General features: G+C 33.7%; 1 protein-coding gene across 6 annotated transcripts in view; it reads left to right on the top strand.

The window, feature by feature from the left end:
- Nucleotides 1-25,371, top strand: part of MBP (myelin basic protein) — a 205,306-nt gene that overhangs the window by 24,334 nt on the left and 155,601 nt on the right. For all 6 annotated transcript variants that reach the window (XR_007949367.1, XM_051970547.1, XM_051970546.1 and 3 more), the window contains exon 2: nucleotides 24,864-24,935. Coding sequence is in view for 5 of the 6 variants with exons in the window: in XM_051970547.1 (XP_051826507.1) it covers nucleotides 24,885-24,935 (51 nt within the window). In the remaining variant the exon portion in view is untranslated. The remainder of the gene's footprint in view (nucleotides 1-24,863; nucleotides 24,936-25,371) is intronic.

Raw genomic sequence — 25,371 nt, 5'->3', positions numbered from 1 at the left:
AAAATAAATAAGTGATTGTTGTCCTATCATTTCTAGAGTTTTTGTCTTTCATTATAATAAAATTACATAACATGTGTGTATTTTAGAAAATAATACATATATAAAATCTCATTATTTTCTAAAAATTAATTTAGTATGATTCCAATCAGATATTTGTGTGGATACTAAAAATAATAATTTTAAAAATAAAAAAATTTTATGAAGCAGGTCATCATATCCATAGATATACAATATATTTTATTGTAAGGCTTTTATTTTTTTCAGATATGCAATCTGAGGTTATTCTAACGAACAGCAAAAGTATTTATTATGTAAAATAGTTAACTTTTGTCTGTTCTCAGGAAAATGAATTTAAGAAAAATAGAATTACTACTTCTAAAATAAATGAAGAGGATCTTTTAGGAGATTAGATTAGGATTAAAAATGAGTTCAGTCAACTCCATTGTCATAAAGGCATCATCTCTAATCTTTAGATCTCTGTAGTAAAACTGGGTCACTTAAGGCAATGGACAAAGATTTTAGGAAGCTGATGATGCATATAAATATATCTGAAATTCAAGAATCAGCAAGGTACAGCAAATAGAACAATGGTGTCGGAGTCAGGAAGACCTGCATTCAAATCTTGCCTCTGGCTTCCTGGTTGTATTGTCTTTGGAGAGTCATTTAACTTCTCCATCATTCAAATAATACTGTAAAATTGTAAATTGTTGAGGTACTGATGAGTTTTCTCATTGAGAGGCCTTTTTATCCAATGAAATGGAAGTGTCTGGTTTTCCCTATTCCTCAATGGAAAAAACAAATGAAACTCAAGTATATAACTTAAATATAGGTATAACACTCTTAAAACCACCAGGCTCCCTATGAAAAACAGTTTTAAGAGTATCTAAAAGAGTATGATCTGGATACATATAATTTGAAGCTCAAGCTGGCAGACTAGTTATGTTGTGGTTATTATCAATAATAGTTCACATTTAAATGATTACAAAGTGCTTTCTTCCCAACAGAGCTATGATTTACACAGTATACATAATGTTGTCTTCATTGGGGTCAGCTATCTGTTACCGGAGTAGAGCACTGGAGTTGCAGTCAGGAAAACAGAATTTCAAATCTGATCTCAGCCACTTACTAACTGGGTGACTCTGTTTATCTCAATTCTTGAATCTATGAAATGGGGATAATAATAGCACCTACTTTTAATAGTAGCACCTACCTCCATTAATAGCACTTATTTCCTAGTGTTGTATCAAATGAAATAATAACTATAAGGTATTTTAAGACAATGTTTAACAAGTAGGAAACACTATATAAATGTTAGCTGTTATTGTTATAATTATTTGACAAATGAGGAACCTGAAACTCCTGGAGATTGTGAGTAACTTGTCCCACAGCTAGTAAGTTAAAACAAGTCAATTACAGAACTGTATGAACGTTGCTTTTGAAAGACGAAACTAAATTCAGTGACTAAATTTGACTGTGGCTAATATGGCCAAAAGAGCGCATGCAACAATGTGGTTGTTCTGACAATAATAAGTTACTACCTAGGCTGATTGCACTTTTTAAAATACCAACCTTTTCATTAAGTAGTGTGTCAGAAATGATTCCAAGTATCTGGATCTTTCAAAAAGACTATCATATAGTTCCTTATAGATTGTTGCAGGCAAATCAAGCAAATAAGACCAAATCCAATTGACAAAATCTTGGAATCAATGTCCTTGAAAAGAGAACAAATTTTCAGGGTGGCTCAGAGTAGACAAGGGGATCTTAATCTGAGGTCCATGAACTTATTTAGTAACATATTTCAATAACTACATTTTAATGTAATTGATTTCCTTTGTGATTTTGTATATTTAATTTCATGCATTTCAAAATGGGTTTCTGAGAGAGATCCATAAGCTTTGCCCATAAGCTTTCCCAGTCTGATAAATGAGTCCGTGACATAAAAAGACATTTTTAAGAACTTCAGGGCTTGAGGGTAATACTACTAAATGAGGTCCCTTACTCTTAAACTATTTTATTCTAGTGCCTTAAAATCTAAAAACCAGAATATCAGAGTCCTTTTTACTGTGGATAATGTCCATCATAAAGAAGGTACCTGGAACCCAATGCTCTATGTAGTAGTCACTGTTCTCAGGGAGGAGAGGGGAGCTTATAAGGATGGTAGAAGAAGAATAAACATTTTCTATTATTTCTTCAACTTTCAGTGAAAAAAAAAATGTCTGAGGAAGGAGATGAACAATGAGAGACACTTTTTGTTTTAAAAATCCATACCAAAAAAATAACTTTAGGATTTTCAAAGCATTTTCAGCCCTACATACATTTCTCCTATTCTCTCTAATCCTATTCCTCTGTTGCTGACTGCCATTGGAGGAAATCACATAATCATACTGATTGGGTCTACTACAAATTTTTGTGAAGTAAAGTAGTCATTCTTTTTAAAGGAATTGTAGAAATTGAAGATTATTTGTGTTTCAATAGTAAGCCATTAGGAAGACAGTATGGTACCATGCAAATGAGACTAATTCCTAGTCAAAGGCCCTTGGGTCAAATAATGCAACTTTCAACTTCTGTTATTTTGGACAAGTAACTATCCGACTTTCTTTTCAGTCTCTTCCAGCTGTAGATCATAGATCTAATGCTTTTGCAAGGATACCTCATTATAAAGTGATCCATCTAACAGCCTCTTCTTATTTTTTAGCAAAATTGTGAAGTCTCTTATTCTCTCAGATCCTTTTCCCCAACCCCAACTCCTGTGGCTTCCCTCTTTCCCTAACTCAGTGTTCTAGCACAACTATCAAAACAGGAAACATCTGATATCACTTAAACCATTCATAGGTTGAGGCTCAATCCCATTCATATTAATGTCTTAACTTTCCCAAATGTTTGTTTTTTTAGGACTTTCATTTCTAATTATAGAATAAAAGTCTTTGTTTCTTGTATAAATAGTTTGGTGACAGTCAGGAGTGTAGAGAGATACTTGTCCCTGAAATTACACTATTCCTGTGGCTGGCCCACTTAGCAAATATGCCTTAGACTTCTAAAGATATATGGGAACTTCAATTAGAAGGACTCACAGAGTCCTTAGGTTGGCTTCCTTCCTTCCCTCCCTTCCTCTTAATCCTTTTTTCTCATCTTTCTGTTATAAAACCTGCATTCTCTGGACCTATTATTGCACTCCCTTCCCTCCCTTTTTCCTCTGTTCTTCATCCAAGTTTCCTCTTTTCCTCTTTAGTAAGGTGATCCTGCTGTTGTAATAGGGCAGACATGGCTCACAGCTTTTTTTTTCTCAAACTTTTTGGTATAGGGTGGTAAGTGGGGAGAAGAAATATATCAGCTGCTTGAGAAAGAACTAGATGGAAAAAGAATTAGAAAACCACAAGTCATGAATGGAGAACTAGAAAATCTCAGCCTTGGATTAGTAGAAGGAAAAAAAAAATCAGCCTTTGGGGAATAAGATCTCAGGATATTCATCTTTTAGATTATATGAGAGAAGTAATCATTTAATTCAACTCAACAAACATTTGTTAAATGTTGACTCTATAAGATTAGATTAAAAATTAATCATCTCTCATTGAACCTAAAGTGTATTACATGCATATGCAGCCCCTAGGAACCCTTACCACCTTTCAGGATTGTCCCCTTAAGAAAAAATTACCTTAGGTTAAAGGTACCTTTTGATTATGGATTTGTTTTCTTTTATTAGTCATCCAGAAGATATAATTAATTCAAAGTTAATGCATTGGATAAAATAAAAGGAAAAGTAGCAGTAAATTATTTCCCTTATACATAAGATACTCTCTCATACAAAAACAGCAGTTAGTGAGAAGAGTAAACATAGCATTGAGATGCCTACATAGAATAAACACATGGCCGGGTCATATCTCATAGAAGGGTATACATGCAGGGAACACTTATGGCTCAGGACACATTGTGGAGTGACAGTTCATACCTCTAATATAAAGTGGCCATATCTTCCAGTAATATCTTTGTGCTGCATTCACTGAGCCTAAAGTCTTTATTATGTGGACATAGGATCTAGCCTCTAATGAGTCTTGTCCCATTCTGGTCTTACATGGATACTGCTTGATGGTACTCTCTAAGGTCTGTAACTATTGCCAGATATAGCTGCCTAGGTATGAATATGGAAAGTTTTTCTGTATTCCTAGCTTCTGGTTTAGGGATGCATATTTAATTCATGTGCTATTTATTTGCCATAATAGGAGGCATGGGTTGTGCCATAGCTCAGCATAAAGATTAGAGGTTTTTTCCATGGCTTAGATGTAGTAATTATTTCCTCTCCAAAAGAGGATTTCAAACCCTAGAAGTCAAGCTGTTTGGAAGAACATAGAACAGTTTCCTCTAACTAGTGCCTTGCAGTATGAAATTTGTTTTTTAACTGAAATTCCTGTTCACTAAGGATAGTGATCTTCTAAGATCTTGACTCTAACTTATAATTAGAAATTCCCTGTGACTCTGAGATTAATATCTGATTGCTGAACTATACCCAGTAAATATCAGTTTTGAATCTGCTTTTCCAACAAAGTACCTAGGGCTCTCCCTCAGTTTTCTCAATATTAAGATAATTTTGTCAACTAGGTGGCACAGAGGGTAGAGCTCAGGAAGATTTGAGTTCAAATTTTACTTTTAACACTTAGTAGTTGTGTGACACTGGACAAGTCACTTAACATTCTCTCATTTTCCTTATCTGAATGAGGAAATGAACTGGAAAAAGAAATGGCAAACCACTCCAGTAGCTTTACAGAAAAAGCCCAAATGGAATCACAGAGTCAGACATGACTGAACAATAACAATAAAAACGATAATTTTGGTCTCTCATACAAATGAATGGAAAAGGGAGAAGTCATGGAAACAATTTTGTTTCCATGAAACAAAATTAAACTTAGCAAGACTATTTTCTTTCTCCTGACATTCCTGCTTTTAATGCAATCAGTAGCAAAATTGATGATATATAATTTTAACATATAATTGTATGTCATATATATTATATGCAAATATATATATTGCAAAGATATTGTATGCTATATATATATGTGTATACACACACACACACACATACACATATATATATATATATATACACACACACACATGCAGGGAACACTTATGGCTCAGGACACATTGTAGAGGGACAGTTCATACTGACAACGGACTTGGACTCATGTTAGGTCCAAGAAAGAAGTAACTCAAAAAAGTATTATGATAACAGTGATTCTAGACATATTAAGTATTTTTATATATTGATATTGATGTGATGTCATATTGATGTTGTACTGGAGTACTGGAAGGATGTACTGGATGATGAAACAATAAAAATGAGAGTAACTTCAAATTATATCTCAATATTTTGAAATTCCATTTTTCTAAATATAGTCCATACATCCACTTCCCCTAAAACAACAATAAATCTGGCTTGCACACACACACACACACACACACACACACACACACACACACACAATACTATTCAAATACAGGATGTTATCTCACTATTACTAAGAGAATAAAATGAAAAAGATATTGAAGAATTAATAGGCTAGTTTGTAGAAGGATATGATAATTATCTTAAGTTTGAAAAGTTGTAATGTGGATTTATTTATTCTGCTAGATCTCAGACAGCAGAGCAATGGGAGGAAATTGCAAAGAGGCAGATTGAGACTAAATGGTAATTTTCCTAATTAAAGCTGTCCAAAAGTAAGCTAATTTCCCTGCAGTGTTAAAGTGTCAAAATCTCAGGTGTTGAGGTCTTTAATTTAATTTTTTTTTTCAATTAAGCATTTCTTTTTTTTTTTTTTTTCGGTCTTTCTACTACTCCTTCCCTCCCCCCTCCCCAAATTGGTGAAGAAAAGGAAAGAGGGAGACAGAAGAGCAACCTTTGTAACAAATGTGTATAGTCAATCAAACATACTCTCATGTTGTATTTGTCCCAAAAATGTATGCCACATTCTGTACCTTGAATCTATCATCATTTTGTCTGGAGTTGGGTAGCATGTGTCATCAGTTTTTCCTCTAGACTCATGGTTGATCATTATGTTGATCTAAATTCTTCTTGAGCCTTTCAAAGTTCCTTTTTTTGCAATATTATTTTATAAATTGTTCTGGTTTTGCTTGTTCATTTCACTCTGCTTGAGATCATACTAGTCTTCCTAGTTTTCTTAGAAACTATTCCAAAGTATTCAACTACATTCATATACTATGTATTTAGCTGTTCCCTGTATTTATAGAAAGTCCTTAATTTTCAGGTCTTTGCCACAATAAAAAATACTCCCATAAATAATTTTGTGCTTATAGATCCTTTCTCTTTTTTACTATGATCTTTTTGGGGTATAGGTCTAATAAGAGATAGTTGGGTAAAAGTGAATGCAGTTTAGTGACTTTGAGGATAGTTCCAAATAGCTTTCCAAAGTGGCTAGACTAGTTCATAGTTCCACCAACAGTGATCAAGATAATTGTTTTCCTGCAGCAACTCACGTTTGTTGTTTTCCTTTTTTGTCATCTTTATATATGTTATATATCCAATCTAATGGGTATAAATTGGAATCTTGGAATCACTTTAATTTGCATTTCTCTGATTATTAAAGAATAGCTCTTGTGTTTATGAAAAGCTTTTTTTTTTAAAATGGTTCATATCCACCATCATATCATAATGTATTCAAGCAGAGTCTATATGACTATTTGTTGCTTATATTGTAGAGGATGTTTTGGTCAATTACAGACAACAATATGCTGGTAAACCAGCTCTCAAAAAATATATATGTACATATATATGACACACTTTTAAATTTAATTTGCATTATAAACATTTTCTTCATTACTTTTTTTGAGTTTAGATTATCTGTATAACTACAAAACAAATCCTAATTTTTAGCATTTGTAAATTTGTAAGTTTCTATAGTAAATGCTCACACTGAAAAGTACCCGAGTTCAAGCTAGTTTTTTCCAGCTACAGGTTGGACTAGATAGTTTTTCCAGTGATCCTTTCCAACTCTTAAATTTAGAAAATTATATTTTTCATCAGAAAGTAGAGAATTCTAAATTTGGAGACAGAGTATCTAGGTTCAAGTCTCAGCCTTGATGCTTATTATCCATGCCAGCTTATGCAAGTGACTTAATCTCTTTAGGCCCAAGTTTCCACATTTGTAAAATGAGGAGGTCATATTAGCAGACCTCTCAACTCTTCAACTATCACCCTATACAGTAATTTTGGTAATTTTTTTCAGTATATGCTTATTTTGTATATATGTTCACATGTTTGTATACATATATGAATGAATGAAGAAACTTTCATTAAGCACTTCCATGTACCACACACATTTCCTTTTAAATAAATCTCATTTTAAAGACATAACTAATATATTAGGGCAGTCTATATTCTGACAAATTTGAAAAATCAGTAATCATGAGCTGTTTATCTTTTCTATCTGATTATCCTGCAGCAGAATAGTTATTATGCATATTATTCACTATAATTCAGATTACCATGTTTGCAAATGTGACTAGAATAGAAAATGTATATGTGTATTCTCAGTTTCATCCACTGTTGACATAACATAATAACATAGAAACAGCCAGGGGACTTGATGGATAGAATTCTAGGTCTAGAATTAGGAGGACCTGAGTTCAAACGTGACATTGAACAAGTCACTTACCCTCTATCTGCCACAGTTCCCTCATATATAAAATGGGGATAATAACAGTATCTTACCTTCCAGGGTTATTGTAAGGATAAAAGGAGTTATTATTTATTAAAAGCTTTGTTAACTTTCAAGCATTATACAAATGTTTCCTATTATTATCATTATAGTTATAGTTGATCTTCTTTTAACTTTAAAATATTATGCTGAACAGTGGTCCTGACTGCAGAAAATCAAGTAGCTTCTTTAGATTTGTAGCAAAGTGATCCCTGCTCTTATTCTGTGGAATTTGAAGTACCCTGTCTTGACAGAAAGATACCTCTACTCCTATATTTTCTATGGAGATATACTAGAAGATTACTACTTCGGGATAACAATTAACTTCCTATTTTCAGTGCTCTACATTCAGTGAAACAGGAAGTCATTCTCCTGTCATCCAGGCTGAAGTTATTTTTAATTTTATAATGTTAAGGGTTGATTTAAGTACTTCATTATTTTCATTTGAAATCTGGTGAATCAGTCTATGTATTAGCAACTAAGCACTAGCTATTGTGTACACAATTTCAATACTGAAACATACCATTAAATAGTGAATATCTCAGCTTATTGGTTTGGGTATTCCCTGATAAAATTGCAAGGCATCCATATCTGCCTATTTTGGGAAGAAAGGAGTGAACTTGGGAATGCATCAGATGTTTCTGAGAACCACTGTAGCTCTAGATCTTTAATCATAGGTCTTGTGCACTTCTTATCAATGCGTGTTTATAAAGGTCACCCCCAGGGAATCCAGGAAAGCTAGAGGCTTTTCTTCAGTTCACTTGATATTATTAGAATATCACTGGAGCATAAATACTGTTCAGTGGTTATCTCTCTTGTCATGTAACCCACCCATCTTCTTTTCATACTTAGACTTCTTTAGTTATATCCTTTAACTTCCTCTTCCTTCAGAATTCCTTTTTTAACTTGCATCCCTGCTCACACTCACTATGAGTTTCTCCATTACCATGAGGCTGCTCCTTATTTTCATAATTTCCTGATTTTTATTCCATGTTGTAGACAATAATTTCAACCAATAAAGCTATTACCCACAACAGAGAATAATAATTGGAAAATTTGTAATAGCTCTCTTACTATTTATTAACAAAAATTGTCATTTACTATTGTCAATAATAAAAAATAATTGGTTCAACTCAGCACTTTAAAGTTTATACAGTACTTTACATGAGCTATATCATTTGATCCTCATGAAAATGCTGTGAGATATATACTGCTATCATTACTAATTTATACTTTTCACATTATGGAAGAGAAAGAGTACCAGATCATGAAGATATGGATATGTACTACAGTATGGGAGTTGTATACATAATTGCCATATCTTCCATTTAGTACCTATAAAGGCAGCTCCCTCATTTGTAGAAAAAGGATCATAATATGTGCAATTACCTTGCTGAAGTATATAATAAAAGGATATGCTTTGGTTTTTAAGTAGTACTTTATTTTTCCCCAAGTACATGCAAAGCCAGTTTTTTACATTTTTAAAAAAATTTTGAGCTTTAAATTCTCTTTTTCCTTTCCTTTCCCTACCTTGAGACAGTAAGCAGTCTGATATTGCTTACACATGTGCAATTATATAAAATATATTTCCAAATTAGTCATTTTATGAAAGAAATCTCAAAAGGAAGGAAGGAATATTTTGATCAGGAAAATTTGTTGGGTGTAAAGAGCTACATAAATGTGAGCCATCACTTAACAGTTATTTAAGGACATCTTTCTTTTTTCTAAATGTTAGTTACCTGCTTATATGAACATTTACGATAATTTTAATAGAACTGATATTAACTTTTATTAAATAAATAGTACAAATTATGCAAATAATATAAGGAAGGAAGGAAAGAAGGAGAGAAAAAAGCTTGCTTCAGTCTGTATTCACTTCTTTCTTTGCAGGCAAATAGCATTTTTTCATCATGAATCTTTTGGAATTATCGTAGATCATTATATTGCTCAGATTAGCTAAGTTATTCACAGTTGTTTATTGTACAATGCTGTGTACAATATTCTCCTGCTTCTTCCCGCTTCACTCTATATCAATTCACATAAGACTTTCCAGGTTTTCTAAAATCATCTTGCTTGTCATTTTTTATACCCCAATAGTATTCCATTATAATCATATGCCACAACTCTTCAGCCATTTCCCAATTGATGGACATTCCCTCAATTTCCTATTCTTAGCCGTCACAAAAAGAGCTGCTATATTTTCTATCCCCCTCTTTTTTTTTTTTTTTAATCTCTTTGGGATAGAGACCTTGTAGAAGTATTGCTGGATCAAAGGTTACACACAATTTTATAGCTCTTTGAGCATAGTTCCAAATTGTTCTCCATAACAGTTGATTTAGGAAAATGCTTTATTGACTGTAAAGAGCTACATAAATGAGAGCTATCGTCATGTAACAGTTGTTTTAGGACTTCTGTCTTTATTATAGGTGCTAGTTAATGGTTCATCTGGAAATTTATGATAATTTGAACAAACTTGATATTAACTTTTATTAAATAAACTCTTCATTCATAGTACAAATTATACAAATAATATCATAAGGAATTCTACCTTCCTGGAAAACAGCGAGTGGGTGATAATTTCTCGAAGTGAAATTGTTATAAATGATTTTTAATTTCCGAATTGATGACTCAAATCCTAGAAAAATGCGAGAATCAGTGACTTTCCAGGTGAATCACTCCCAGCACACCAAAAAACATAAATTAATAACTCCAAACTCATAGAGCTCCCCAATGAACAGCAGATAAAGGAAGAAACCCTTTACTAACTGAAGGCTAACCATCAAGCATCAGTGCTCTAACACACTCACTTCTAAGACCCCCCCAGTTTCCACAGAAAATCTATGTTGCTATTTGGTGGTACCCCTGTGGCATTAATAACTGCTGCAGTTATGAGCATATAGCTTTTGAATTTAATCCCTTTTTCAGTATCCCAAGATGTCCTCACTTCCATGGCCGGTAGAAGTCCATTAGGGTGTTCTTGCTTCTTTCTGTCAATTTCTATGCTCACCTCCCAAGCTAGCCAAGGATTACTTAATCTGTCCAAGGAACATTTTCAGTTTTGCAGTTAATTTGATGATAATGTCTGAGTAGAAGCACTAAAAAGAGAGTAATATGAGGCTCATAAAGAATCAGTCTAGCCTAAATCCAAGAAAAAGGAAAGTTCTCAGTAACATGAATAAAGGCAAGACTTGTAAATTTCATTGCAGAATAATAATGACCGACACATATCCAGAACAATGGTATTGAACTCAAATAGAAATGGGAGTCACTATTCTTTGAAATTGTGACTCAATGTATAGAGTGCTAGCCCTGGAATCAAAAAACCCGAATTCAAATCTAGCTTCAGATTCTTACTAGTTGTATAATCTTCAACAAGTCATTTAACCTTGTTTACCTCAGTTTCCTGATCATTCCTCATCTTCAAGATCAAGGTCAAAGATCAAGAAAAGGCAATGGCAAACAACTCCAACATCCTTGTCAAGAAAACCTTACATGGGTTCACAAAGATTGGATGCCACTGAAATGACTGAACAGTAACAATATTCCTTACATTAAAATTCCTACAGTTTGCATCTTACCTTATTTTTAAAATGTAATCTTTATGTATATTTTATTGCATTTTTTATTTATTTTGTAATCTATTTCTGAGTTATATTTTTTAATATGTTTCTGGATCTGTTATAAACAGTGTTTTTGTTTTTTGGATGTTTTTTTCTCTTTGTTAAATTCCTTTTTTAAAAAAAGATTTTAATTTTCAAAACATATGCATAGATAGTTTTCAGTATTCATCCTTGTAAAATCTTGTGTTCCAATTTTTTTTCTTTCTCACTTTCTCCCACCCCCTCCCCTAAATGGCAAATAATCTAATAAATGTTAAACATGTGCAATTCTTCTATACAAACTTCCACAATTATCATGGTGCACAAGAAAAATCAGATTCAAAAGGAAACAATGAGAAAAAAAACAAAATGCAAGCAAATAACAACAACAAAAAGTGAAAATACTATGTTGGTGATCCACACATAATCCCCACAATCCTATCTCTGGGTGCACATGACTTTCTCCATCATAAGACCATTGGAACTGGGTAGGCAGTATTTTTGCAACTCTATTCTAGAGTACCCTATTATACTTTTGGATTAACTAAAACAAATACGAATATCCAATTTGGGGATATTCTTGTGATCTTGGCAATCAAGCCCCTGTACACCTAAGTAGGAAATACTCTACTTGAATATTTTCTATATTTTTCTCTTCTTACGGGTGTTGGGAATCTATTGATTGCTTTTCTATTATCTAGTCATTGTGTGGAAAATAAAAAAGGTCACATTTTGCTCTCAGCAGTTATCAAAAACATTGCCTTAAATAGATGTATAGTAGATCCAGCCATGGTATTGTGACAGATGCCTGAGACAGAAATACTTCCGACAGTACTGTGACTTAGGAAATCATTTTAACACTATTAAGACAGAGAAGTTACTTAATTGGCTATTAGAAATATACATTTAAATTAAAAGTCATTGAAACCCTAATTTTGGCCACTTGAATTTATCTTGGCCAAGCTCAGAACATGTAAGAATTTCTATCTTATCAGCAGAAACTGATTTAAGGAACACTGTGACAGATCATAGAACAGCAAAATTCTCCCATTGGAGATATCCCACCAAAGATATCCCACAAGACACTTATTTTAATAACAATTATAAAAACCTAAAAACAGTCCATTATAAAGTTTAAGAAATTCTAACAATTGTGATTGAAATGGAGTTAAAGCTCTTGGTGGGTTTGTCTGTGGGCTTGCTCACTATAATCAATCCCCTCATCTTTTAGAAAGTCACAACATGGAATGGAAATTCCTATCAGTTGGGCAGGGGTGGATCCACTGTATAACTCTGTATACTTGCTTGTATATTGAATACAAATCAAGAAATCCCAAGAGAAACATGAATATGCTCCTTCATGTACCCCTTTATAGTACCAAAAAACTGAGAAATCTAAATCCTGAAAGAAACACTCTGCCAGGAAAACCAACATTATCTCAGGTGAATAAGCCAGAAGCTACCGCAAGGGGTAGAATAAGATCCTACAGCAGGATCTTCCTGACCAGTGACTCTGAAATGTACTAGCTCTCAGATATATCAGGTACCAAAGAAACTGAGGAAAGCACCAAAGGGGACTTTATCACCATTTTCAAGAGTTTAGGAGGAGAGAGCCTGGCTATGGAACAAAAACCCAAATGAAGAATCTAGTATAGAGATATGAACAAACAGAAAAAAAAAAAAATCGACAATATGAAAAAATATAGTAAGTCAAGACAGAACCACAAGCTAAATCTAGAAGAAAGTAATTCCATAATTATCATAGTAATATTTCTCAGAGGGGAAAAAATGCTTGAACTACAAGGACTATAGGAATAAGGATAAGGATGAGGAATGTGATCTCATTTATAAAAGGAACTCACAAATGAAAAAAACTATCTGTCAGTGCTGGTCACAATATTTTCTGCAACTTAAAATCTTCTCTGATTGAGCATTGAGCGATTTTTTTCCCCTGAGTTATATAGCCTGTTTGTATGAAACGCAGGACTAGAATCCAGGTCTTCCCACACCCATTTGCTAGGTAAAAGCTGAAATCAAGTAAGGAATTTTACAAATGAAATTATAAGTGAAGAGCTTTAAAAGGGGGAAAAATGAAGAATAAATAGCCAAGAACAAAAGATACAAAAAATTAGCCAAGTAATGAAATCATTGAAAATCATCTTTACTTAACAGAACTCAATGACTCAGTAAGACAAGAAATGTTGTAACAAAATTCAAAGATGTAAAAAATAAAGGGAAATAAAATATCCAGTTTTCATGTACAATCATCTTTTCAAAAATTTTACTTTGTTTTTGAAATTCTTGTTTTATTCTATAAATTAAAAATAAAATAAAAAAGGAAATAAGTTTTTACCATTAAAAATGATTAATCTTGGGGAGTGGGAGGTCAAGGAAAGATAATTTAAGATTCATCAGACTTCCTAAAAATGATAATCAAATGGCAATCATATTTCAAGAAAGATATAATGAACAATGAAATATACTTAACAGTATGTTGAATGAACTTTAGGAAAAGTTATTTCCATCAAAGTAGAAATAGGCAGTAAAACTATAATTATAAGGAATCCATCACAGAACTAGAAATCTAACAACAAACATAAATATTAAAAACCTGAATAGAATGTTTAAAAAAAGTTTGAAATGATAGATTTGAAAGAAGTGAACAACATGTATACTTACCATCTCAGGTAACTGAGATGGAGCCTCCTGTACAAGGTGGGGTTTCAGAGGAGTCTTGCAGGAAGCCAGGAAAGCTAGGAGTCAGAGGTTAGGAGAGAGCAGGGAAGCAGGGCAGCCAGTGCAAATGTATACAGTCAGGAGAAGTTGCATGTTTGAGCAATATCTGCTGAACCACAAAAGAAATATTGTATTGAAAGGGATTCTATTATAAGAAGACTAGAAAGGTAGGAAGGGACTAGATTAAGATGAGCTTTAAATGAGAAACAGAGATCTTAATATTTGATCCTGGAGGTAATAGGGAACCACTGGAGCTCATTAACTAGGGAAGATGACATTTTCAGACACGCACTTTAGGAAAATTACTTCAGCAGCACTGGAGGCTGGCAAACCAATTAGAAAGAAAGTCACTACTTTAGGTGGGAGGTGATGCAGGCCTGTGCAAGACTGGTGACTATGTGATAGAAGAGAAAGGAATATATGAGTGATGTTGTGAAGGTAAAAATGGCAAGATATTTACAGCAAATTTTATATGTAGAGAGAATGAAAATAATCACTTGAGGGATTTGGGAGGATGGTGGTTCCATTAATACCAATGGGAAAGTTTGGAATATTGAAGATTTGGGGACAAAGGGGAAAATAATGAGTTCTGTTTTGGACATTTTGAATTTGAGATGCCTAGTGAACATTCAATTTGAAGTGTCCAAAAGGTAATTTGTAATATGTGACTGGAACTCAGGAGAGAGATTATCTGAATATAACCACTTAGGAAGCTAGGTAACACATTAGATAGAAGGCTGAGCCTGGAATCAGGAGGACCTGAGTTCAAGTCTAGTTTCAGACATTTATTGGTTGGGAAGTCACTTAACCTGTTTGCATCTGTTTGCCTCAGTTTCCTCATCTATAAAATGAGATTATAAAAATATCTTCTTCCTAGGTTTGTTGTGAGGATCAAAAGAGATAAATTAATACTTAATATAATAACTGGCACATAGTAGATGCTACATAAATGCTATTTATTATAATTATTAAAATCTGGGATTTATCTTCATAGAGATAATAATTGGGAACTGACAAGGACAGAAAAAGAGAAAATAGAAAAAGGCACAAATCAGCTTTAGCTTTCACTTTCAACTTGTAGGCAGAAAAATGGATTATGATTCCACAAAATACCCTGAAAAGAAGCAAACAAATATTTAGGGAGAAAAAAGCAATGCCACAAATGCAGAGAGGAGAAAATATTCAGGAGAGGATGATTTACAGTGTCAAAGTCTTCAAAGAGGGCAAAAAGAATGATATTTGAGCAAAAGGCCATTAGATTTGACAATTAAATTGTTGGTAAATTTGAAGCAGGTTCAGTTGAATAATGATGAGTTTGTAAGCAAAATTTTAGAGGTTTTTGAAGCAAATGAAAAAAGTGGAAGCAATTAGTGTAGATGATTTTCTCAAAGATGGCTTTTGTTTCTGAATTTTCTTTTCTTTTCTTTTGTTTATTGCTTTCTTTGGCTAGGCAGTTGGTTAAGTGTCTTGCCTTAAAAACAGGTAGTAAGTTTTAAGTTTCTGAGCTTGGATTTGAATTCAGGTCCCCGCTTAATCCAGGGCTGGTGCTTTATCCACTGTGCCATCTGGGTGCTCCCTTTGAAATTTTCTAAGGTTTTCAGTTGTACAATAAAAGTATGACATATTCAACAATCTTAAGACCTGTTTTACCCTATCTTTACCCTATCTTTAGCCACCTACAAAAACAATTTATCAGCATTGCTGTAGAAGATGTTCCTCTCCTCACGTGTTTCTCATACCAGCATGCTACTTCTACCAATGAAAGTTGACCACATCAGAAAAAAATGTCACAATACGGGTGGAATTTCTTGTAGGAAAAGCCATACTTGTGGTATGGAGATATCATCTTGGGGAATACTTCACCCCATCATATTCTTACCAGTCATAAAGACCCAGAACTTTTTCAAAAGTTTAACCAATTAGATTCACCACATATAATTTTTTTTAGTAATGTTCAATTTAACCATCTAGTACTCTAGGACATTCCAGTCAGCAGGCAGATGTTCCACTATAAAAATCAAGATTTAGACACCCAGTGGCTCAGCTACCCCATGAAACTTTTTTGTAGACTATGTTTATTAATCATCTTTCCCTCCCTTGCTCTCTCTCTGCCTTTATCCATTATTGTGCATTATTAAAGTCTTAAAACTATTTATCCCAGAAATGATTCACATTTGTACTATGAGCTCTCTGATTACTATGACAGCTTCAGTGAGTCATTGTATGAATTTATCAGATTCGCTCTTTCAATTTGATTAGTTTCAAAACTTGATGACCTATAACCATTGAGATCATTTTGTCCAGCAAATGATTTTTCTCAGCTTGCTTCAGCAATTGGTTTCTAGTGTTGAGTTCTTAGCTGGTAACATCCCACTATTATGACTACTGAGTTAAGCAAACTATTCAGTTTTAATGAAGTGGTTTGTCAGTGGTTTGTGATTATTAGCCAGAAAATGGATAGTGTAGGAAGCCTACATTCTTGTTTCTGCTAAATCTATACATTGTTGTGGAACATTCAACACATTTTTTGATATTCTGGGTTTCAGATTCCTGATTATGGACTAACCTGGACTAAGGACCATGGTGGGGAGATAATTTGGGGAGTGAAATTATTGCAAGGGGTCCTTAAGTCTATTTTGAGTTGAGTTTAGCAAGCTTTGGTCATTTTGATCTTCTTTAGTTCCAATAAAATATTCATTATAATAGTATAATAAGCCCATACTTAATATGGATTGTTGTTTGCTCTTTGTTCTCGAAGAGTTCCAGTGACTTCAGGAGGCTGATGTATTGATTCGCAAATTAATTGGATTTAACTGAGGCAGAACTGTGCAAAATCATCAGCTTCTTTCCTCCAAAGTTATTGGAGTCCAGTGGTAAGACAGGTCAGGATGACAGACATGGTCCCCTTGTATAGATTAAGTAATATTGTCTCATATTTTTCAGATGTGTATAAATACTATTGTGATTTCTAAAATAAATATTCTTTTAAGAGTACTTCCCCAAAATTATGTGATTTGGACAAAAATTCTACCTCAAGAGTGAGAGGTCCTTAAATATAGACTATTTACTAGGCTATTGTGTTGGAATCTGAAAATATATTTTGACATCAAAAGAAGATCTTCATACTTTTAAAGGTTGGAAACCACTACCCTAGAGGTTCTATCTTTTCATTCTCTTCTAACTTTCATTCTAACTTCTAACTTCCATGATTCTTTGAGTCCATGGTTATATAAGAAATGTTATAACCAAGAAGAGGATTTTTACTGGGATGAAAAAAACTTAAAGTCTTAAAGACTCCCATGCATCAAATTGTTGCAACATTTTCTCATTTTTAAAAAAATTTTCCTTCCACCAGAAAAATTGTTTCATTAAGATTTGAGTTCAACTCTAAGATAACCTTAAAAGACTCTTGAATTCACAGAATATCGCCTTCATTTCTTCTGTTCTCAGCATCTGAGAATCTGTATATAGTATAAGCAAGTTTGCCATTTTACTAAGTAGTGACTGGAATATCCAGAAAGACAGCTGAACAGAAGAAATACAATGTGGAGTTGGAAAGAATTAGGTTCATCACTCACCTCAGACATTTAATAACTATGTGATGGGGGAAAGTCAATTTACTTTTTCTATGAGCCTCATTTTCCTAATCTGTAAAATGCAGATAGCATCTTTCTCACAGGGTTGTTGAGAGGTTCAAATAAGATAATGAGTATAAAATGTTTTTCAAATCTTAAGTTCTAAATAAATATAAATTGTTATTTGTATCATTTTATCTTATAAATAATTATCACAGGCCTTGACAACATGTGTGCATTTATAAAAGCCAGCATAAATAGCTCATCTTTCTTGGAGGATATATTCTCTCCCTCCATGGAACATAGAAACAGAGCCAGAGCCAATCATTTCCCTAGCTAAAATAGAAAGCCACTTTTGTGTTGCGATTTGAGGAGTATTTAAATATTCCCATGCCCCAAAATACCTCCTTCTTCTGCCAGCTTCCCACATCATTTGCTATTTGGTTCAAGGCATTAACGAAGACCAGCAAAAATGTTCTTTGGGAAAGGATAATGCATTAACATTTTGGTGTGAGTTTTATAGGATTTGTGATTTGAAAGGAGATTTAGAAGTCATCTAGACCAAGCCTTTCATTTTACAGATAAGAAACTGAAGCCCAAAAAATTTAAGGGATTACCAAAGGTTACACAAATACTAAGTGCCAAAGCTGAGTCAAAGACAGGTCCTCTGTATTTGAATTCAGTTCTTTTTCCACTTCACCATGTTTGATTCAATTCAATCCACCATGCTCTTGTTAAGGTCTATATGGCAGTCAGTCTGCAGGGCACCAGGGTTACAAAAGCTTATCCTAGCTTAAATTCCACTAACTGGAAAATAGTATAGATTAATATAAGTGAGCATAAAATATATACAGTCAATAAAATTTCATTTTAGAGGAAGGGAGACTAACCACTGGCAGAATCAGGATAGACTTCATGTAGCATGTGACACCTAAGGTCTTTTCAAGGAGGAGGTTAAGGATTCTTTAAGATAGAGGTAAGAGGAGAAGACATGCCAGAAATGAAAAACAGATAATTTATGCAGAGGCTCACAGACAGGCAGTAGAATGATATAACTCCGACTAGCACACTATGGGAAGAGGAATGGGAGATCAAATTGGAAAGATAGCCTGGAGCCAGATTATAAAGGGTTTTAAAGTGCCATTTGTGTGTTTATCCTGGATGCCTTAGAGAGCTATTGAAGTTTCTTAAGCAGGGAAATAATCTGGTCAGATAAGTACTTTAGGAACATTAATTTGTAAGCTATGTGTAAAGATGGGTGGAAATGTGACTGAACTGAAGTATGAAGACCAATTAGGAGATGATTGGAATAGTTTGAGCAAGAGGTGATAATAGAATGAACTATGGTGGTGGTTATATGAGTAGGAAGAATGAGACATACATATGAGATGCAATGAGGATAAAAATCACTAAGATTTGGTGACCAAATATAGAACCAAGGGAAAGTGAAAATTAAGCATGACTCTACAACAGAGATCCTTGGGGACTGGAAAGATGATGCTGACCTCAACAGAAATAGAAAAATAAGTGTGATTTGAGGGAGATAAATAATGGTTTTGGATATGTTGACTTTTGAGATACCTATGGGACATTTAAATGAGGCTGTCTAACAGGTATTTGGGGTCATACATTACACACGATAATATATTAAAGGAGACTGAGAAGGATTCTTCAGGTAAGTAGGAGGAGAATTAGGAGATACCGGATCTTGAAAATCAACTAGGTGATACAAGGGGTTGATCACTGGCCCTGAAGTCAAGAGGAATCTGATTTCATGTCCAATCTCAGATACTTGATGCTTGCTAACTGTGTATCCATTTAACCCCAATTGCCTCTCCTTCCCTGGGGAAAAAAAAAGAAAAGAAAAGAAAACCAGGGAGACTGGAATATCCAAGAAGAAGGAGTGGTCAGCTATGTTAAAAACTGTGGAGGCTCAAGAGAGATGAAGACTGAGAATTAGGTAATCTTTGGTAGCTTTGGCAAGAGTAGTTTCCTTTTAGTGGTCAAGATAATAAATAAGTACCTACTTATGACCATTGCTGCATCCCAGACACTCCAGAATCAGCCGGAATCAGGATAAGCAAAAGTCCTTAGTCTTTATTCTTGGTTTTTAGACGATATTCAGGATGGAAGCAGAATCTCCGTAACCTCCTTCTTCCTCATCTACTGCAAAGAGTGACCCTGGCTCCTCTTACTCCACTCCCTAGTCCCTCCTTCAATCCTCTGTATACACCAATCATTGAGCCAGCACAGAATAGTGGGAAATGAATCATTTTCCAAGCATATGCCCATAGAGTATTGTCCAATCAGTAATTAGCCCTAAGTGTGTGAACCGACTTCAGTGCAAGGACTCAAGAGTTTCAGCCCTATACGCCTAACATGTTCCGTGCATTGTGTGAAGCTCTAGGGATAAACATGTTTGAGGTTGAAGACAAAACTGCAAGAATTATTTGAAAAATAAGTCTGGTGAAGAGAAGACTTGGGGTAGGCAGGATAGATTTGATAAATGATTTCAAACATATAAAAAGTTGTACTATGAAAGAGTTAATTATTTTTACTTGGTACTAGAGGACAGAACTAGGAGCAATGGACTACAGGAAGATAAAGTTTAACTCAGTTTAAGGAAAAAATTAAAAGTAGTTATCACTTCCTTGAAATGACCATCTAGGTCACTAGCAGTGAACTTTACTTTTTTTTCCATAATATTTATTTTCAAAATATATGCAAAGATAGTTTTCAACATTCACCCTTGCACAATCTTATGTTTTAAATTTTTCTCTCTTCTTTCCCCTTACCCCCTCCTCTAGACAGCAGATAATTCAATATATGTTAAACATTTGCAATTCCTTTAAACATATTTCCATAGTAATTGTGTTGTACAAGAAAAATCAGATCAAAAAGGAAAAAAATGAGAAAGAAAAAAAAGCAAGCAACAACAAAATGTGAAAATACTGTGTTGTGATCCACATTCAATCCCCATAGTTTTCTTTCTGGATGCAGATAGCTCTCTCCATCACAACTCTATTGGAATTGGTCTGAATCACCTCATTGTTGAAAAGAGCCATGCCCATCAGAGTTGATCACTAGATAACCATTTTAAAGATGCTGTGAATAATATTCCTACTTCACTAAACACTAAGTTATTGGAGATTTTTTTTTCCTTAATTCTGGGATTTTTTAAAAATGAGAACATTTTAGCCCAATTATCTTCTCTTATCCCTCAGGGTTCCAGGGTACCCTTGATGAGTTAGTAGCTCTTATTTACTGTCATCAACTTGAGAGTCCATCAATTTATAATCTTTGATGCCAGTATTGTTAAGTTGTTTTAATTATGTCTGATTATTCAAGACCCCCTTTGGTATTTTCTTGACAAAGAGATACTAGAGTGATGTCGTTGCTTTCTCCAGATCATTTTACAATTTATGAGGATTTGAGGCAAACAAGCTTAAGTGATTTGCCCAGGGTCACACAATTATTAAATGCCTTAGGCTAGATTGGAGGTCATGAAGATGGAATGAATTTTTCTGATTCCAAGTCCACTGCTGTATCCACTGCATTACTTAGTTGCCCCTAGGTAGTAGTACCCTGGTTTAATTTATCCACTTCACAGCAGTTAGCTTTTATAAAGAGACTTTTTACTTCAAAAATATAACAATAACAAAAGTCTGTTTTTCTTCAACATCTCAGAGAGTCTTCTACCTCACTTAGTCTGTGGACCCTGAGCTTAGATTAGATTCAGTCTCTATTGAGCACTGACTGGTCCCACCAAGTTCATATCTAAAGATAATACTGGCTGTTGTCAGATGAATTCTCATCTCAGTTATCATTGCAATGAATTCTAAAAGTCACTTTTAAAGTCATTCCTTGTACCTCAGACCATTGATGATGAGCTGACTATGCTCACCCATCAGCTAAAATGAAAAAAATAAAAAAGACAAACTCTAGCTATAAGACAGGCGGATATTTTCAGGCTTATATTCTCAGGACCCCATAACTTCTAAAGGAAAAGTCCAAGACCTTCTTCCCTTTTATAGTACTTACTTTGACTGGACATTATGAACAAAGAATTCAGAGAAATCCACCAAGATTAAATAGTTGAAGAGAAAATGGTTGAAGAAAATGACCGAAGACAGCAAAGGTCTTTTTTGAAGGAGTTTCTAGTTTCAGCCTCGTAGGTAACTGAAAATGCTTCTTCTAAGCTCATGGTAAGCAGACCAGTTGTATGTTACTTTCAGAATACATCATGCTATATCTCTCAGAAAAAGGCTCCCAAGCCTCCTCTATGTGAGGAAATGTCTTCCTTGACACTTTATTATCTAGTTAGACACCTGGCAGCCAGATGGTGGAGTGGATATAGTGCTGGACCTGGAGTCAGGATGAGTTCAAATCTAATTTCAGACACTTTCTAGTTGTGTAACCCTGGGCAAATCATTTAACCCATCTGCCTTAGTTTCCTCTTCTGTAAAAGGAGAATAATTGTATCTTCCCAATGAGGTTGTGAGGATAAATTGAAACGATATTTATAAGATACTTGGTAAACCTTGAAGCACTAGAGAAATACTAGAGGGGATGATCATTTTTATTATTATTGGAAGAATTTGGGATGGAATGAGATTTTTGATGGAGTAAAGAATTAGATGCTGTTAGAAAGTGGTGAGTGGGATGAAAAATACTCTTCTATGGGGTGGCCCTCAGAATCTAATCTGAAAACTTTCTTAGGGCATTGAGGGCTTGGGGAAAGGGACTAAACTAAACTAGGAGCCATAGAAGGCCCCTAAATACAGATTTCAGGTAAGTCACATTTTTTGACCAAAGATAAGCTTTTAAAAACTTGACAAGCCTGATGAAAGTGTAGACATTAGCATAATACTTTCTTTTTTCGCCATGTTTATACTGGCATCTCAACAATAGGTGGTAGTAGGGCTGCTGTTCGTATTTTCTGATAATGGAGAAACCTTTAGGCTTCAGGAGGAATTTTTTTTTCTTTGAAGGAAAACTAGACTCACAGGAAAACGTTTTGTATTTCTCAACTCAACAAGTGGCATTCATTACTCTGATGAAAACATTTAATGCTTGTAAAGACATCAAAACTCTGATATTGGGGGAGGGAAATAACAAAAAAATTTAATTGTCTTTAAAAACTAATAACCCAGACCAAGGGCTAAGCAATTAGGAGGAAAGTCTAGGGAAATAACAATAATAAGGTAGTAATTGTTGATTGTTGGTTTTGGCTAATATACAGTTAAAAATCCAAAGTTATCTGCTAAACTACTATTAATGAGACTGATATCTGATTGAAGTAGTGAATTAAAATAAGCAACCTTTATCTTTGAACAAGCTGTTACTCTTCTCCCAAATTTTGAGCATTCTATAGATTATTGTCCACCTTAGTAAGTCTAATTTCTTGATATTCTTACGTTTAAGAGGTAGAAACTTTTATAAAAATTAAGCATACCTTACTACCTTTCCTAGTATTATTTCAGTGACCTTTATTATACCATATCTGAATATGTATAGTAAAAAGCATGTATATATCAAGATATTTTTATAAGTACTATTTTCATTTTTGTAGATGCACAGAAAAGATAAGTGAATTTTCCAATAAAAGAAGTTTAGGTGTCAAATTTAGCCACTTCAAACAGTCCTCCATTTTTTTATTTAAAGCAATTCTTTTTTCCTTTCTTTCTTTCTTTCTTTTGTTAAATTACATGCAAAATAAGAAAAAACAGAAAAGAAAAAAGAAAAGATATAAAAGGGGGGAAAAAAACATTCTGCCCAGCAGAATATCAGGGAGGATTCAAAGCATGTAACAATAAATTACCATTTCAAGAAAGTGTGTGTAATAATAGAAGAGAATATATTCATGATTGTCCATTTTTTCTTTGCTTCCTCATAGATTATTCTTTTGTTCTCTACTATGCATTTGTTACTTTATTCTTTTTTCCTCCTCATCCCTTGCCTCCTCCAGGCAGGATGCAATTAAGCATGGATATATAGTGATAGAGAGAGAGAGAACACCCACACAACTACACATATATACATCTCTCCACAAATACATACATCTACATACATACATACACACACATATATAAATATGCATTTTCAGAGAACTATGATACTTAATAAATATTTTTAGTATATTGAAGAATTCATGTAGAGGTAATCAGAAAAACTAAAAATTAGATGTTAAAAGAAACTTACATGAGCAGATATAATAAGAAAAAGCTTTTTGATTGTAATATTTGGAGACTCAAATTATATATTTTTATAGATTAGATGAAATCTACAGATTTTACCAGAAAAGAACAACATTATATTTTCCATTATTTTTACTTGAACATATTCTTAGTTGGCTCAAGGGCAGAATTTTTCATGGCAATTCAATATGGAAATTAATTAGTTCATGATTTTTTAAAAAGCAATTACGACTGTGATATTGTTAGTTCTTATTTAAACAAGACTGAACATTGCATTTAATTGAATTTCTTAAAATGTGCAGGGAATAGTAATATTTTACCAAAATGGTCTCCAGTTTATATTAGAGATAAGGCTGTGTGTGTGTGTGTGTGTGTGTGTGTGTGTGTGTGTGTGTGTGTGTTTTGGTGGCTAAATGCCTTCTGTGTTAGGTTACCTTTCATTGACTATATATAACTTCTTTATACCTAGTACATAGTTGCTTGCTCTATTGGGTTATATACTCCTTGAGGACAGGGATTGAGGTTTGTTTTGCTTTATTTTGCCATTCTTTGTATCATTATCTCTTAACACTATATGTGATGGTCTGGAGTAAACATTAGAACATGCTTTTTTGATTGACAATAGCTATACATACATACATACATATATATTTATATACACACACAAATGGATATAATAGTAACAAACAATAATTAGCATTTCTATAGTGTCTACTATGCTTTTATCTTCACAACTTATTTTTTATCTTAGTAGTTTTGTCTTCACAACAGCCCTGGGAGGTTGGTGCTATTATTATCTTCATTTTACAGTTCAGAAACAAAGGCAAATGGAGGTTGTTTCTTGCCTGTGGTCACACAGCTATTAAATGTTTGAGGTTGAATTTGAACTCAAAGCTTTTTGAGTTTAAGACTGGAACTCTATTCCACTATGCCATATATCTATGCATTTATAGACATGGTTCTGTATTATTATAATTTATGAATCTAAGTTTTATCCGGATTTTTTGTTTTACACTCAAGTTTTTAAACTAAGGATTTTTTTCCTTACAGCTTTTGACTGAGTGATTCAGGATGGGAAACCACGTAGGAAAGCGAGAACTAACATCTGAGAAACTTAACAAGGTAAAAACTGACATTTTGATACTCTGGATGCTCTAAAAATGTTATTGATGACCATATATCCAAGATTATAAAACCTCTGCATCTTCTCATCTGTTTACTTTTTTGTCCATAAATACCCCACAAGGGATCTATTCCTGAATCAGGGCTTCTTTTTTTTATACTTTAAATGTTGGTTGCCTGTATAACTTGGATTCATTCAGTCTCTCAATATAAGTCGATCTCATCATCCATATTTTTATTTACAACTTCTTAAATACAGTAAGTTAACTCATGTGAAAAATTAAAGCACATTTCTAAAATTTCACGTGCCATCTCTGGAAATTCAGATAACTAGCTTAAGGATTTTGCTTTGGACTTTAACCACTTAACTTGAAGCCAGAAAACTTGGTTTTGAATGTTGACTTCCACTTACTAACTGATTAACTTTGGACACAAA

The sequence above is a fragment of the Antechinus flavipes genome, chromosome 1 (assembly GCF_016432865.1).
Source record: "Antechinus flavipes isolate AdamAnt ecotype Samford, QLD, Australia chromosome 1, AdamAnt_v2, whole genome shotgun sequence".
NCBI lineage: Eukaryota > Metazoa > Chordata > Mammalia > Dasyuromorphia > Dasyuridae > Antechinus > Antechinus flavipes.
This window is presented reverse-complemented; position numbering and strand designations above follow the sequence as displayed.